Source organism: Coloeus monedula (assembly GCF_965178545.1).
Source record: "Coloeus monedula genome assembly, chromosome: 18".
Lineage (NCBI taxonomy): Eukaryota > Metazoa > Chordata > Aves > Passeriformes > Corvidae > Coloeus > Coloeus monedula.
The window spans coordinates 10,929,701-10,945,761 of NC_138798.1; the positions used below are offsets into that span (position 1 = coordinate 10,929,701).

Consider the following 16,061-nt stretch of genomic DNA (forward strand, 5'->3'; position numbering starts at 1 on the left):
TGTGAGCTGCAGGTCATGTAAGTGGATTCCAGGATGTGAGGACCTTGACAGGGGTGGACTTTGAAAACTATAATATGTTTTTGAAGGTTAAGATTAAGAAAGGTTTATAATTAAGTGGGCAACTCCCACTCGACCAGGTTGCCCCAACCCCCATCCAACCTGGCTTTGGACACATCCAGGGATGGGGCAGCCACAGCTTTTCTGGGCAATCTGTGCCAGGGCCTCACCACCCTCACAAGGGACAATTTCTTCCTAACACAGACTCAGTTATAGTCTGTAACAATCCAAGTTCTTTAGTGCTAATATACCTCTTCCCATCTCAATGACAATACTTGTTAATGTGATAGGTTTAATTAAATAATTCAATTTGATCTCAGGAGTTCAAGTACCAGTAAGAATACTTTTTTGTAGAAAAATTAATCAAAGCAAAAACCCAGCACTTTTCTTGTGCTGTGTCCCCACTAGAAGTGGCTATCGCCTAAAAAGTGACCACAGTCTTGCAGAATTTGTGTAGTCAGTGTCTGTGCAACTGGTAACAAAATCACACAAGCTGTTGGGACGACTGTGAAAGTGCTTCTGAACTGCAAATGTGGGCTGGGGATGGTGCAAGCACAGCTGCTGATGGGCGTGAGGTCAAGGCCCTTCCTGAGCCATACACAGGCATATCTCTGGATTAGAACACCGAGGAATTTAATTTCAGGCTGGCCTGATTTGACAGGCCTGTGAAACACACTTAGGCATTTCATATCGCTGCTGTGGGGCTCCTCACCTGCGGGTGGGGATCCGATGGGAACTGTTCCTGTACGTACACAAACCGTTTCTTTAGAGCAGAGCTGGGAGTGCTAGGGCTCCTTCGCGCCTTTGATGCTTTCCTGGGGGCAGCGTCGTTTCTGCCATGTCCTTACACGAGAACCTACGGGAACGAGAGGGGGACACACTGGCGCCTGACGAAGGTCTCTCGGCGGCTCGGCAGAGGGGCAAGACAAGGTCCCCGTCGAAGGGAAGCGGGACATGGGCGACGGAGGACGGCGGGTCCCTCACGCTCCGGCCATGGCCGTCGGCGTGCCCCAGACGCCTCAACCGTCACCCCTTCACGCGCAGGCGCGACCGCACGGGGCGCGGGAGGGCGCGGCCGTTTTCCCGCGCAGACGCGGCGTGGGGTGGGGCGGAGCCGGCGCAGGCGCGGAGAAGCAGCTGGCGGCTCCTGGTGGCGGCTCTGCGCATGCGCGGCGGCGGCGCCGTTGTCAGTTCCGGCTATTTGTCCGGGAAGTGGCTCCGGCTGGAGCCGCCGCCGCCCCCTGCTTCCCCCGCCCGCTCTGCCGCCCGCGGCCGCGCCCCGGCCATGGCCCGGGACTACGATCACCTCTTCAAGCTGCTCATCATCGGCGACAGCGGTGAGCGCGGGCGGCGCGGCCCGGGGGCGTGGGTAGGCCGCTGGCGGGGTGGCCGCCCCTTGGGCCGTGAGGGGCCGGAGTGCTGTGGCGGGGCCGGGGCGGGCGGCGCGGGGGAGTCGGGGAGGGGCGGCCTCCTCCTCCGGCCGGGGCACCCGCGGCCTTGTGCTGCCGGTGCCGTGGCGCGGGACTGAGCCGGGACCCTCGCGCTGTGTGTGAATGGCGGGGCGCGTTCGCCTGGGCTTCGTGAGGTTTTATCTGATAAACCTGCGGAACTGGCTGCCACAGGATATTATGGTAAATAGCTTGGCTGGGTTTGAGAAAAGGCAGATTAGACACGTAGAAGTCAAGACAGCACCGGCAGTGCTGCCGGCATCAACCTTGGCGAGCGCATGTTTTGACGGCGCCCACTAATCTGTTGCTGGGATGAGGAGGGGATTCCCTTCCCCTCTGAGAGGCAGTTTAGGGATCGATGGGAAGGGCTGACTGCTCTAAGGACTATTGTTTCCAGTGTGGCAACTAGTACGTTTTAACAGTCGTTATTATCTTAATTATCCCTTAAGACTTTTTCTATGCTTCAGCCGGGAGTCTCAGTTGTAGAGTTCATCATTTTTTTTAATAAATCCTGGAAGAGCTGGTAGCCTTGTGTACTTTTATAGTATAAGGATACAGTATATCCTTATATTATAGGATGTAACTATCTAAAGGCGTAGTTTGAATTTTTTGAAAATAGACCTTTAAATACTTCTGCAGCAGCCTCAGAAAATTCTGGAGGGCTGAGCATGTGAACTGTGCCAGTGTCTGGTGCTTTGGTCTGAATACATAAGAAATGGGACTGGGAAGATTTCTGCCTTTGGCGCAGCTTAGTGTGCTTACAGCAGCTTACAGCTGAATTTCCATAAACTGGAGAAGGGTGCATCCACCTTCTTCTTTTAACAGAGGTGTGGTCCTTCGGGCGGCAGGTCCCAGCATGCAGCGAGGCACAGCTCTTGGATAAAAGTGTAATGTTGCACGATCTTGGCAGTTGTCACCTTCAGAAGCTTTAGCTTCATGTAAAAAATGTTTTATTTTATACTAAACTGTGCCTGCATGAAGGGATCTAAGGAGGGAGACAGGACAACAGCTTCAGAACAGCTTAAACCCCATCCGGTTCTGGGAGCCTGTGGATTATTACAACTAAATGCTGCATTCTGAGTAGAGCCGAAACTCTGTTGTTTGCTGATGAGTTCCAAAACTGTTCAGGGAAGAGAAAGAGGGTGATGAAAACTCTGAGGAAGACTTCTCCTCATTTTAAACAATTAAATAAATTTTCTTAGGTCTTCTTGAGCAAAATCCCTATATATAGATATATCCAGTAAAGGAGTGTAGTGAGAATTGTCAGGATGCCTGTGGTTCTCTGCTGTAATTAAATCTCATGATGAAGTTTGAGTATAGATTTTTCTTTGGTTTTGTTTTTGCTAACCCCAACAGGAAGGCTTTGTCCGTGCTTTCACAAAACAGTTTGCTTGCCTTGTTTATTAACATTTATTCTCTGCAATAGGAAGTGGACTGTTACTGGGTAGGATAGTTCTGTCTCATCTGCTTTCCCCTGTATGCAAATCTGTCAAGAGGGTAGTAGGTTTGTGTGTTTTTAGAACAGGTTATCTTGAAAAGCTGCTGGTGATTTCAGCTGTGCCAGGTATTTAAAAATAATACAGAAGATCTGTGCTTTGCATCTGCTTCTTTAATTCATTCTACCATTCAGTAAGATATGGGTCTTAGAAACTTGTCTGACACTAACATTTGCTTTCATTTTTAATTGTGCAAAGTCAATAGGCCTTTTCTTTGTTTTGTTTCATTTTGCTGTCTTCAACAAGCTGAGGGCCCTGTGAGCCTTCTCTTCAGATCTTCAAATATCTCTGTGTGGGAAGTGTGGGGTCACCAAGAGTGTGGTTTCTCTATGTGTGAACAGTGTGGGTCAGAGGCAGTGTTTGTTTAGTGAGATCGTTGTCACAGGGAGCATGTAGAACTTCCTGACTTTGGGAGGTTTCTTCTCTCTGGAAGCTGCCAGCGTGCTGGGAGCTGTGCAGCTTGTGCAGTGGAGGGCAGTGTGGCAGAGAGCAGTGTGATGTGCAGTTCTGCAGCACTGCCCAGGGATGGCTGACGCTTGGAGATGGTGGTGTGGTCTGACAAGTCTGCAGGTTCCGGCACCTTCTTGCCTTTCACTAAGCTGAAGGCCAAGGCTGCTTGGTCAAGAAGTATAGCACTTGCTGCTGAAATGCTCTTATTTTTTCTTAGTTGACTGGTATTTGCAGAGCTTTAACTCTTGCTAAATAACCAGTCCTCTGTTTAAGTACAGGAATTGCTCTACTACCTTTTTTGAGCTCAGAGGTATTGATTTTATGTATGCTGTAACTTTGTGTTTTTCAGTTTCTTTCCTCTTTTCCTCCTTAGCTTGTCAGTAATGAGAAATGAGCATGGCTTCTCCAGATGGGTGGTGATTTGAACTCTTTGCAAATGATACCTGGTTCACTGCAATCATGCAGATTTTTAGCTTGGTTTTTACTTTTTGTTGGTAGCTGTTGTTACATGCCAGCAGCTGGAGTTCTGCACAGCCTTGGCATAGGTCTTCTATTAAGAAAAACTTGCAAGTTATACATCATCAAAAGAATAACTTTGAATAACTTCTACCTGAAAAGATTTAATAGATAATTACCCTGGTGAAGTTGAATTTCCTATTCATGCCATAGCAGGTTTATTTTGGGGAGGAAGGGTTACTAACAGCAGAGATGTTGTGCAGAGATAACAATGTGGGGGTGTTCGGATAAATGCTTCCCTGCAACAGGGTGTGATCAGGGTGCAAACAATCAATTATGGAAAACCTGGATGAAGTGCTACTCAAAACACTTAGAAAAATGTTTCATTGAACATTTTGGCAATAGGTACAGCTTCAGAAAGGTATGTGTCCTTCCTGTTAGATGTGGAACAAGGCTGTTTTGGATGGCAGTGATTCCCAGTTCCTGTTTGGTTTAGGCTTCCATTAGTCTGTGACCATGCTAATGTGAGCTTTGTAGTACCGAGCCCTGGTCCGATTGTCAGAGCAGTCCAAATTCCTCACAGAATGGGAGGCAGGCAGTGGTGTTATTGATGTTACACATGATGTGCAAGTGGAATTCAATAGAGTGCTGAATTCAGAGCTATGTTCTGAGCACTTGTTAATTCACAGGACACGCTCAGCTTTGGTTCTTTCCCTAGCCTCCTGATTGTAAATTTGCTTTTAGGTATTATTCTTCTCTGACCTCTTGAACTGACCACAGTTCAGAAGCTGCAGTTTGAGGGTGTGCTGAGGGCTAGAGGAGAGCGGGGACAACTCCTACCTCCCTGCGCTGCTACCAGAAGCATCCTAAGTCTTGGGGTGACTGTGCTTGGTCAAATCCCCAAGGAGAATGCTGAGATGAACAGTCAAGGTGGATGGTACCATATGATCTGCTGATCTTTATGCAGTGGATGGGTAAAACACTGTTATGTTCCCTGACCCCCAAGATGACTGTATTCAAAGATTTGCTGTGTTTGTTTGTCGTAGGTGTGGGCAAGAGCAGTTTGCTGTTGCGTTTTGCAGATAATACCTTCTCAGGTGAGTGGTTTGTTTCCTTAAATAAGTGAAATGCTCCAGGTTTGCTCCAGTGCTGCTGGTTGGTGAGGAATCTGTGTTTGCCCACTGATAGCTGGGAATACGTCGTGCTTTAAATTTTGCATCTCTTGGTGTAAGCCTGTACAGGCCATCCTGTCTGATCTTCACTTGCAGTTGGAAGTCCCTGAGTATTGAAATACTGAGGTGGTTCCAGAAACAGCTTAGGTGGTTTAGGTTATGCTGTACTCTCTGCAGACTTCCTATTGGCCATTTGGGATTTAGATTGATTATTGTGGTAAACCACTTATATTTGTGATATAACCAGTTTATTGGGAGGAAAGTCTTAGAACAGACTGTATTCAAAGTAAGTGTTTGTACAAGCATTTAAAGCAAAGTGTTATCTCAAAATTTTCACAAATGAAATGCTCTCATAGTTGCTGTCTATTTCTTGAGCTATTTGGGTGCATACTCTTTATCATTGTGGTTGAAAAATAATAATTTTATGTTGTAACACTGAGCTTTTAATTTTAGGGGTGGCATGGGAGAAGTGGTTTTATGGCTAGGAAAAAAAGCTGTTAGCTGCAGATAAAAATATGCAGATCAGCATGATATAAGGCATTTTAAACAGTAAGCAGATATGGGGAACCTTGTTCTGTCCAGTCTGAGAGCTGCTGCCAACTAGTGTTCAAGCAGTGTGCTTTGGGACATCCAAAATAAACAACACTTAGGTTCTCACTTACCCACACTTTCCCTCCAGGCAGCTACATTACCACCATTGGAGTGGATTTTAAAATCCGAACAGTTGAGATCAATGGAGAGAAGGTGAAACTCCAGATCTGGGACACAGCTGGCCAAGAACGCTTCCGGACTATTACGTCAACGTGAGTAACACTGGGCTTTGTGCTGTGCAGCTTTGGGTCTGGATCTCGTAGTCCAGAGTTGGGGTTTAGATATTTAAGTGTTGCAGTAGGTAACTAATGATAGCTGTGTGGTCTGTCCAGTGAAACTTCTCTCAGCTGTTTCAGAACCGACCATGGTGGTGATACTCTGGCAAGGTTTGGAGCTGGGATTTCAAAGTTCCTCCACCCTTCTGTGCATTCCCCTGGTGGCTTTGTCTTATTCCCCTGCTGCTGGTTTCCAAATGGTAGAACTGGAATTATTAGACTGAATGTAGTAGAAAACTTGTCTCTGTGCCTGTCCAAGTTCATCCTCTGATTGAATGCACTGCAGAAGCACAGAGTGCAAACTCTCTGTCAGTGTCGTATAACTAATGAACAGCTTGGAGATCAAAGAGTAGGATTTCTGATCCTTGGTTTTTCTTTAGGACAAATGCTTCAGTAGCTATCTTTGTGTGGAGTTATGCTGAAGCAGATGCCTACATGATATTAACCTTTTCCTTGGTTGGAATCAGATTCAAGCTCATTGTCCTTTTGAACAGCATGTGCAGAGCTTTTCCTGTTCCTGAAGAAACCACACCCAGAGCTGCGGTGGTGGGAACTAAGAATAAAATGTGTTTGTAAACTGACTGCAGTAAAGGTGGACTGCTCACTGGGGAAGAGGGAAAAGTACACTTGGAAATTGAACTTTTGTTTCCTTGGGTATTAACCAAAATAGTAATTCTTGAAAGACCCATGTGTTTTACTTGGTCTTTCATGACTCACTTCTCCTTTAGTTCTTGTTTGAGAGGAGGATAATTTTCAGCTGATGAATTAAGTTACTGAGACCTGAAAATAATGAGATTGGTTACATCTGTGTTATAGCTGAAGCACTAGAAATGGCCAAGTTTAACGTGATGTGTGCACTGCCCCTTTCCTCTGCGCTCCTATGCGGATATTATTGGATTACTTCCATTGTTTCTTAAGTGTTTAGCTTGAAAAAAAGCTCAGTTGCTTCTTGTAGGGTTCCTTCGTGGGACATCACTTCTTGTTTCAGTGCTGCAGGCAGCTTTGGGAAGGAAGTGGTGAGGGGGAGGCAGCCGTGCAGTGCTGCAGCCCCTGTCAGCTGTGACAGGCTAGTCAGAGTGCCCTGATTACTGCTGAGTCAGCAAATGGCCTTCCTGTTTGCATATTCCCTGAGGCGACTCGGAGCTCGGTAATGAGCACTGGGTCGTGAGGCTGATGCCAGCTAGCTTAGAAAGCCATGGTGTATCCAGCATTGAGCAGGGAATACCAGCAAAGGAGGATTCCTTCTGTCAGTGGGAATAGCTACAGATTGGACTTTGCAAGAATGTAAATTCTTTTCTTGATTAACATTTAAAATAGATAAGCTGAAACAGTTTGAGGCATTTGTGCCATGACCTGTTGGAACTCTGCTGCTACTTCCTTTTGCATAGCTTTTTTACTCAGGTGGGGTGTGTTTTACTTTGGGGGGAGCTAAAGTTTCGAGGTTTCTGCCTTAGCTCTGGTAGTTACACAATCCTCCATGGTCAGGGAAAAAGATTTGCATTTTGTGCAATTCTAAGAAAAGAAGTTCATGTATCTAAGTGCATTTGAATTTTTGAGGAAAACGCTTTGGGAATGCTGTTTACCTTGAGATGAGGGCTCCTCTTGCTAAGTTGGCTGGCTGTGCCTCTCTACTGTTCCTAATCATATCACCTATAAAACCAGGAGATAACAAGAGCTGGATTTTAGAAATGGTTCTGGCTGGGTTGTTTTTTTTTCATTTATTGACAAAGTACTGTAACCGATTTATTTATCATAAACTGAGTGACAAATCAAGTAACCTTGTTTTTTCTTACAAAAGGGCTTGGCTGTCAAATCATGGGTGGAGTGTGAGTGCCCTGTCAACAGATTGTAGTAGTCTGCCTAGTCTTTGACTATATTGAGGTTTAGACTGAAGTTAAGAACATAAAAGGTGTTCCTTCAGTATTACAGTAGATCAGGGAGTCCCTTTACAGTGAAAGGCAGAGTTCAGATTGATGTTGAGCCAAGGCTGGCAAGAAAGCTTGAAATTAGAGCCTATCTGGTAATTACAGTAATAGGTTGGAACTGCTGCTGTGTGGACTTAGAACTGCAAAATGCTAGAGGTGGTAGGAAGTTAATAGTGGAAAATTGGGAAACATTAAAAGGTTGTACTAGTTTGATTTCACTTGACTGTAGCTACAGTCAAAAGCTGAAAAGCAGAATAAAACTGTTAAGGAACAGAAATCAAGTTGATCTGGAGTACTCTACAGAAGCTCAAGAAAATGAAACTAGATCAGAATTGCGGACTAGGAAGTATAAAGGCCACTAGTTTTATTGTCTTTTAAATGTGGAAATACTGGGATAGCTGCTGCCTTCTGGGAGGAGAGGCTGATCTGTGTGAATTTGGTTGTCATGGAATGTCATCCAGATTAAATTTTATTTAAATTCACCAGGGATTTAGCATGCCAGGATGCAGCTGTATTAGCAGGAATACTTAAAATGCATGAACAGCCAGTCCCCTGTAGACAGGACTACTTTGTCCTGATTCAGGACTGTGTTTAGGATTCAAGCGTTATATAATAGTTGTCAGATGCCAGCTCAGGAGTGATAGCAGAGGGATCTTCTGCCATGGTTTCCTGTGGAATGGCATGTTCAAGAGAGGGATAAAATTTTTGAGATGACAGAATTGCTGTGTCTTGTAAAGCAGGTATGACTAAAAGACTAGTGGTTAAAAGACTAGTCTGTCTGACAATAGATGTGCTTCCAACAACCTGAAAGATGAGTATGAAACCAGATTATTAGAAGTCACTGGAAATTGTTAGAATTCTAGATGAATGAAAAAATGAAGGAAATGTGTGCTACAAAGTAGTGAAATATGAACAAAGAAGCTGGAGTAAACCAGTGACCTGTCTTTCACATTTGGCAATTAACATGTTTTCCTGAAAACAGCAACATATGGGTCCTACTGGACTGACATAGTGTCTCTGAAATCTGACTTAGCTACTGCTGTGCTCCAAGAAACTGGTTGTTTTAACTCCAGATGTTAATATTGGGAAGCAATTGCTAGAGGGAATATGAAAACTTTCTCACTGATATCTTGCAGTAAGGAATGCCCCAATGAGCGGCAAATGTTCCCTTGTGTTTACCAAGGCCGTGTTCAGGGACATGGGGGAGGATGCAGGTGGCTGAAGGACATGTTGAGTTTGGGTAACCCCCAATTTAATTCTAATAGTAGAACAAGCAATAAGGTGTTTATTTCAACGTAAATGTTGGCTTTCTTAAGCCTTTTCCACACCAAAGCTAAACGTAAAGCCTCTATGTCTAGGGAACTCTTCAAACCATATGGGAGATTGTTGGCTACTACCAAGCAGCCAAGGGCATACACAGGTCAGGTTTGGTTGTCTTTCACCTCAGGAGGATACTTTCATGGATACCCTTAACATGACTAACTGGTCTAGAATATTTTTTTCTGTTATTTCACTGAGGTACTTCTACCAGCAGATGCTGGCTTTGGGGGTTTGCAGAGTACATGGCAGAGCATACCCACCACACAGATGACAGCCAGCATCAGTCAGTCTGTAACTGGGAGCCTCAGACTGAGGACATCAGGTCTCTTCTGCTCTCATTTCTGTGGTCTCTATCTTCCCAAAAATGTGGATGGGAAGGAGATAAGACATTCTTTCCCTTGTGTCAAAGTCTCAACTACCTCCTGGTTGCCAAAAGCACAAAATTTACACCTACTCCTCCCTGAATGCCAAAAGCCCCATCTGTTCCCTACTTGCCAAAGCCCACAACTTGTTATAAAAGCAGTTCTGCACTGCATCATTCTGGAAGTTGAAGTATGGGATAGGATAAATCAGATTTTGTTTTCTAGTACTGTCCTGCATTTGGGATTGGAGAAGCTTTGGTGTACTTGTTAAGACTAAAATGTTATCTAGGATGAAGAGCCGTATCTAACAACTGATAGAAAATAGCATGACCAGCTTTTTGAGAAAAAATGTGTGCTGTGGGACATAAGAGTTAGAGAATAACAGGTAGTCATGGTCTTATCTCTCAGGCTTATCTCTCTTGGTAATGACAGCCAATGGAGAAAATGACATTTCAGTGTAGATGAGAGGTCAGCAACCTTTCTAGAATGACTTGCCAGACAATTTTCCCTTCCAAAAATAGAAGCGGTGTGTGCTGGTAGGAACTCAGCAGGAGTCAGGGGTTGCTGTCTTGCACAAAGGAAGATATTTCTGATGAGGTGATTGGCAATATCAGTGGCAGGAGCTCCAAGCTCCTGCTGGGTTCCCATTGCTGTGGTGGTCTCTGCTGCAGGGTCCAGCCCACAGTCCTCATTCCAGGAGCACAGTCTGACTGTGCTGACGATGTGTCAGGAGTGGGATCGGTATGTGCAGGCTGCCTGTTGTCCCTGACATCATATGCTTTGCTTAGAAGAAAATCTAGGTGTGTGGACAAGGTAGGAGCAGCAGGATACTCTGCTGGGCCTCCTTCTTGGGATGACAGGGATGCCAGGCTGGACTCAATGGTGTGCACAACAGAATGAAGCAGCTCAGCGTAGGTGCAGCTGAACCACTGCACTTCTCTAAGGGCTGAGGGTTGTCTTGGCAAATGCAATCCTTAGTGTTAGGGAGGAAGTGGTAGGTCAGCCTGAGGGCTGCTGAATTAAAAGACTATTAGGTGATGATGGGGGAGAGCTTGAAGATAATTGGTTTATTGTTCAGCTGTGGAGAAATCCAGTGTATTGGTAGGATTGGGAATCTTTCCCTTTCTGATGTTATCACACAAAACAGGGTTCATCAAAACCAGTGTGCAGGACATGTTGGTGTCAGGAGAGGATGGGTTATTTTTGCGACGTGGATTCAGGCCATGGAGTACTTCTCCCTCTAAAGGATCCAAGTTACAAATTAAAATTGAGTTGTAATGAAGTAAAGCACAAATGCAGTGCTGTAGGAAATTTTGAAGCTGTTAGAACTGACTGTGGATGGACTAGAACATTTCGAAGTGCATGATCTCTTATGGGCTGGGAATAAGTAATTCTTACCTGAGTTAGTTCCTGCCAAGGGAAGTGAATGTACAGCATAAATCACTGGTAAAACATGGCATGGGAGAAATATTTGAGTGTCTTCTGCAAATGCCCAGACAAGCAGTAGGAGCAGCAGACTGTTCTACAGAGCATCATGGAGGAGCACTGATACCCCAGGACTGTGGCTGCAGGGGGATCAGGAGAGGAATATGTGTGACTCTGGAAGTGATCTGTGCCTCTCTGGAAGTCTGTCTGATGGTGTATAAAGGCAGGTGGCTTCTTCTGTAGAAGGTCGATGAGGCTGGAGGTGCGAAGAGACAGTAACTTGCTCAAGCACTTCAGCAGCAAAGTGAGCTGAAGCTTTGAGATCTTCTCAAAGATGTGTTTGGGTTACATTCAAAGGCTTTGAAGTTCAAAGGTGTGTTTGCTGAGTTGGAATAACCAAAAAGGAGCAGAATGGTTACAGTGGACGTCTCTGAAGTGCAGTGGATGTACTGCAAGAAGTGCTTGTGGTAAGAGAGCAAGGTCTAGGAATGCTGTCACAATTTAAGGGAAAACCATCAACTTTGTATGCTGGCTTCTTGAATTTGTTTTACTAAAAATTTTAATATTGATCGGAAGAAAGAGAAGAGGATGAAAGGAAAAGAATAAAGCTACACCTAATATAAAAATGGATCCTCGCTGTTAACTGTTTTCTGTTTCAATTATGTTTGGGGTTTTTTTGGGTCACAGCTGCCTAATTTGCAATAGAGAACATACCTGGTAGCCTTGTGATGGGGGCTGAAAACTGAGAAGGTAGAACTTGCTGGTTTTTTATATAGCAGTCTCATGGTGCACATACTGTCTGTCTTTGGTAGCTTTGTGCAGGTGATAATGTTGGAACCTGAATTCAGATATTTTTCTTGCATGTCAGACTTGTGCATCTTTTAAAGGTGCCAGTTGCCCAAGACTAATGGCAATAAACTGAAATAAAACTTATTATTAATGGCTAAAGGTAGCAGAGTGTATTGAATGCACATATGGAGTAGATCTGTTGAGTAGGAAGGTGTGATCAGAACACAGTCGCTCAACAAGACAGAAATTTTTGAGAGCTCGAGAGAACTGTGACTGAGGTTTGGGTATATTTGGAGATCTGCTGAAATTTTAGTCTGTATGTGATCATTCACAGATAACAGAATTACTCTAAAAACCTGATGTGGCTTATGCAGCCCCAAGGTCCACATCACAGCCAGTTCTGAGGACGTGCTAGGGGTACCACTGCCTTTGGTCCTGTAGCTGGAAGACAATATTCATCTTGAAGGTCTTGACAGCCTGAACAAGGAAGATTTTAGAAGTCTTTGGACTTTGAAACCTATTTGTATAGACTGAATGAGCAGGGAGCTCTGTAGCTTTAGAGGAGTAGCCTGGGATCAAGCTGTTATAAAAGAGCTACATGAGTCTCAAGAGAAAGAAAATAGGGGCACTTGATTACCATCACCTGAGGATTTTTTGTGACTCCTGTAGAAGCTAAGTGGAAGAGCAAGAGCTGGGAAGGAGATACCTTGAGTTAACATTTGCTGTACTTTTGTGCCCCACAGGTATTACAGAGGAACACATGGGGTCATTGTTGTCTATGACGTAACGAGTGCAGAATCTTTTGTGAATGTAAAACGGTGGTTGCATGAAATTAATCAAAATTGTGATGATGTCTGCAGGATACTAGGTAGGTAATTAGGGATTACAGCATCTTATTTAGTGGGCTGTCCTGATGAAATACCAAACTGACCTTTCTTCTCTTTCCTTTTTTAGTGGGGAATAAGAATGATGACCCAGACCGAAAAGTGGTAGAAACAGAAGATGCCTATAAATTTGCTGGGCAGATGGAGATCCAGTTGTTTGAGACCAGCGCCAAAGAAAATATTAATGTGGAAGAGGTAATAGAATATTCAGAAGAGTAGAGATACAGTGATTTGGGGATAATTGTGAGGGAGGAAATAAAAATTCCATTCTTCCCATTGACGAAGAAAGATAAAGTGCTTGTACGAGTTGCAAGTAGTAGGTAAAATGTCAAAAAGAGACATTCCACTGTTTTTGGAAGAGTTGGAGAAGCGAAATGAAGGAGCCCATGCTGCACTTTCAGTAGCTTTGCAGTGCTCACATATTAGGAAAGACTTGAGAATGCTTGTAGGAGGTATGACTGCTCATGCTGCACTCCTGGCCTCAGTTGCCAAACTACCCTGGTTTTATTTACTGGTTTGGAAAAAGGGACAGAGGTACTATTTAGTCTGGGAGTAGGTTGGGAAAAGGTACTGGATTTCCACTCGGGCCATAGTGGGCTGGGGAAGGTCTCCGAAGCATTATTGAAACATGTAGAAAAGGGCAGTGGCTTCCAAGGAGCAGCACCCCACAGGAGCCAGCCTGAGTTCTGGTGTGGTCTGAATGTGCTTGTTTCTCTTGCAGATGTTTAATTGCATTACAGAGCTTGTCCTGCGAGCAAAGAAAGAAAACTTAGCAAAGCAGCAACAGCAGCAACAGAACGATGTGGTGAAGCTAACGAAGAACAGTAAAAGGAAGAAGCGGTGCTGCTAATGCTCCTTCCCTGCTGCAGAGACTCTGCTCTCAAACAGATCAGCCCCTCCAGCTAGACTCTGGCAATTCCACTGGGGCAGGCTTTGGGAGGACTTTCTCAGTTTTGTGCCGTTATTTAAAGATTATTTTTTCTCCATGTTTTCTATCAAGAGGCGCTGGCACCTTACCACTGCAGTGCCAAGAAGGTATTGGATGGAATCTTGCCCCCCCCTCCTCCCCTGCTCATTCCAGTGCGCCTTGTAGACAAGAAGGACGCTGCCTACCAAGTGGACTAATTAACCCAAGAGTTTGTATATAATGTATATTGCTTTAACCAGCCTTGCCTCCCTGTTGTCGCTTTGGCTTCTGCCTTCTTAATGTCAACCAATCATGGACTGCAGAGTTCATCTTTTTAAAGAAAAAGGTAAAAAGTTCTTAATTTGATTTGGCCCCAGGCTGGCAGCGACTGCTTCTTGGGGTCTCCAGCTGCATTTCTGTTGGGCTCCAGGCTGGCACCTGGTGCCCCTGCGGTCCCTGGCTTCTCCTGAAGTCCCAGGCTTTTACTGGGGCTCAGGCTGTGTTTTTCTAGGTACCAGGATTGCAGGTGTCACTGCTGGAGCCTGGGGTTTCACTTCACCAGCCCCTGGGCTGGTAGCTGGTGCTGCTGCTGGGGCCTGGAATTTCAGCTTGCTGTCATCCAGATTTGTGGCTGGATCCTTGGGTTTCACCTCCTTGTCCTGCAGCCCACCTGTACCTGTGCTCTCCTGTAGTTTGTGTCAAGATACTGGAAAACAAACTGACCTGCAGAAGTGGGATTTGTTTGGATAAAACCTTTTTTGTTTTTTTAAAGCAAAGTTTAACTACTTTGACCTCTGCTTCTGGTTCTGCCAGTGTCCTAAGTGAGGGTCCATTTGTTTTGAGAACAAAAATCATGTGATTCTGCCAAAAACCCCAATCTTATTGTTGCCCTGTCCACAGATAGGCAATCTGAACTTGAATGTGAATTTTGGCGGCAAAGCTTTTGTTTTTGAGAGAGAAAAGGCATGAAAAAAAATCCAGCTCTTCTTCATGATGTCTGAATATGAAAACTGCAGGATCATTCCCAGGATTCTTCTGTTAGGAAAGAGGACTGCTGTTCAATGCAAAGAAATGGGAAGCTTGCTTGCTTGGATTTTGTGGTGGTGGAGGATCACACTTGGAAACAAACCAGGCTTGCTGTGCTCAGCAACATTTTCTTGGCCCTTGTCAGCCTTTCTGGGAAAACAAGGGCTCACTTCCTCAGCCTGAATAGATGTAGTTAAAGGTAATGAGTGTATGTGTGTATAACTAAAATATGAAACGTCTGGGCTGAAAGGACATGCTCAGCACCTGAATTATTGCCTAAATAATATTAAAAAATAATTTTTCCTTAAAAGGCATGGAGGGTATGACTTCTTATAAAGCCTTGAATGTGGACGTACTCCATGTGCCAGTAAGTGGCCCTATGGAATTGCTGGCCTTAGTTTGGTAGGATGTGATTCACCCATGTCCACGAGCTTGGAATCAGCCCACTTCTCTCCCTTCCTCACCCTTCCCCCAGGAGAGGCTAAATTTTAGTCACTTATTTTGCCTGCATTTTTTTAGATTTTTCGGGTTGTGGTAAGAGCCTTGATCATACAATCACATCACAATCAAATCACTTCAAAGACTGTTTCCGAGGTGCAAACAATGAATGTGTAACACATGGGTTTTTTAATCGGTTCAGGTGCTGGGGTATATATCCAGCTGCCTTCACCCATTTCTTCACATATCTTGCTTGCATTGGTAACCCAAGAATTTGAGTGAGCTGGGATGATGCTGCTGGAGTGAGCTCTGGTAATTAAGACTTGAGTGGCTGTGGAAAGTGGTGGCTTAGATCACACCAGTCCATCCTGTCTGCTCTCCAGTGTGGAATGTGGTCCACACTGGAGAGGGGCTGGGTCAGTCCCTGGAACGCTCCTGTAGGGAGCTACCCCCTGCAGATTAAGGGGCCCAGCTGTGTTACTTTGGGACTCTTGTTGGTAGCATGTGTGCAGATTTAGGAGGGAGTAACTTCATGTAGGCAGAAGCAAAGAACATGTCTGAATTTACTGGAAATGATGCAATAAAATGAGGAAATGGTGCACCCAAGCCTGGAGTGTTCTCTTATATGGAAAAATTGGTCCTCTTTGAGTCTAGGTTTTTGTGGCTGTGGTTGGAATTCTATAAATCCAGGTCCTGCTTCCTGGCTTAAAGTGGGATTTTTTTTTTTTTTTTTCCCCAGAGCTGGCCGTAGAAGAGCAGTTACCTCTGCTCTTGCCATCACTGTTCAATTGGAAGGGGTGGGGACTGTGTCTCTAGTGGTGCTGATGTGAAGCTTCCTAAATGTTGAGCAATGGAATGTCTAACTGGTTTGCCAGGATTATTTCTGTAATGAAAGTTTCTAATTATGCTTTTTAAATAATTTTTAAAAACTAAAAATAAAGCTTACAAGCTGCCAAATCTTTTTTTGAGGCTCTGTTTCCTCTGCTGTCCAGCACCTGGAGGTGGAGGGTGGCAAGCCAAGAGGTGAGCTCTGCTGCCAT

The 16,061-nt window shown here is 44.8% G+C and overlaps 1 protein-coding gene across 1 annotated transcript; it reads left to right on the forward strand.

Annotated features, from left to right (window-relative positions):
- Window positions 1-1,240: 1,240 nt before the first annotated feature.
- Window positions 1,241-15,627, forward strand: RAB35 (RAB35, member RAS oncogene family). The gene is made up of 6 exons (XM_082293132.1): window positions 1,241-1,394; window positions 4,954-5,004; window positions 5,759-5,882; window positions 12,510-12,634; window positions 12,721-12,845; window positions 13,372-15,627. The coding sequence occupies exons 1-6, from the start codon at window positions 1,343-1,345 to the stop codon at window positions 13,498-13,500; spliced, it is 606 nt and encodes a 201-aa protein (XP_082149258.1). The 5' UTR covers window positions 1,241-1,342; the 3' UTR covers window positions 13,501-15,627.
- The last annotated feature ends 434 nt before the right edge of the window (window positions 15,628-16,061 follow it).

Bases quoted from the DNA above. Each gene is read 5' to 3' on its own strand.
- RAB35 (XM_082293132.1), top strand. From the start codon at position 1,343: ATGGCCCGGGACTACGATCACCTCTTCAAGCTGCTCATCATCGGCGAC. The intron at 5,005-5,758 runs GTGAGTGGTTTG...CTTTCCCTCCAG, and splicing joins TGCAGATAATACCTTCTCAG to GCAGCTACATTACCACCATT. The intron at 12,635-12,720 runs GTAGGTAATTAG...TTCCTTTTTTAG, and splicing joins TGATGTCTGCAGGATACTAG to TGGGGAATAAGAATGATGAC.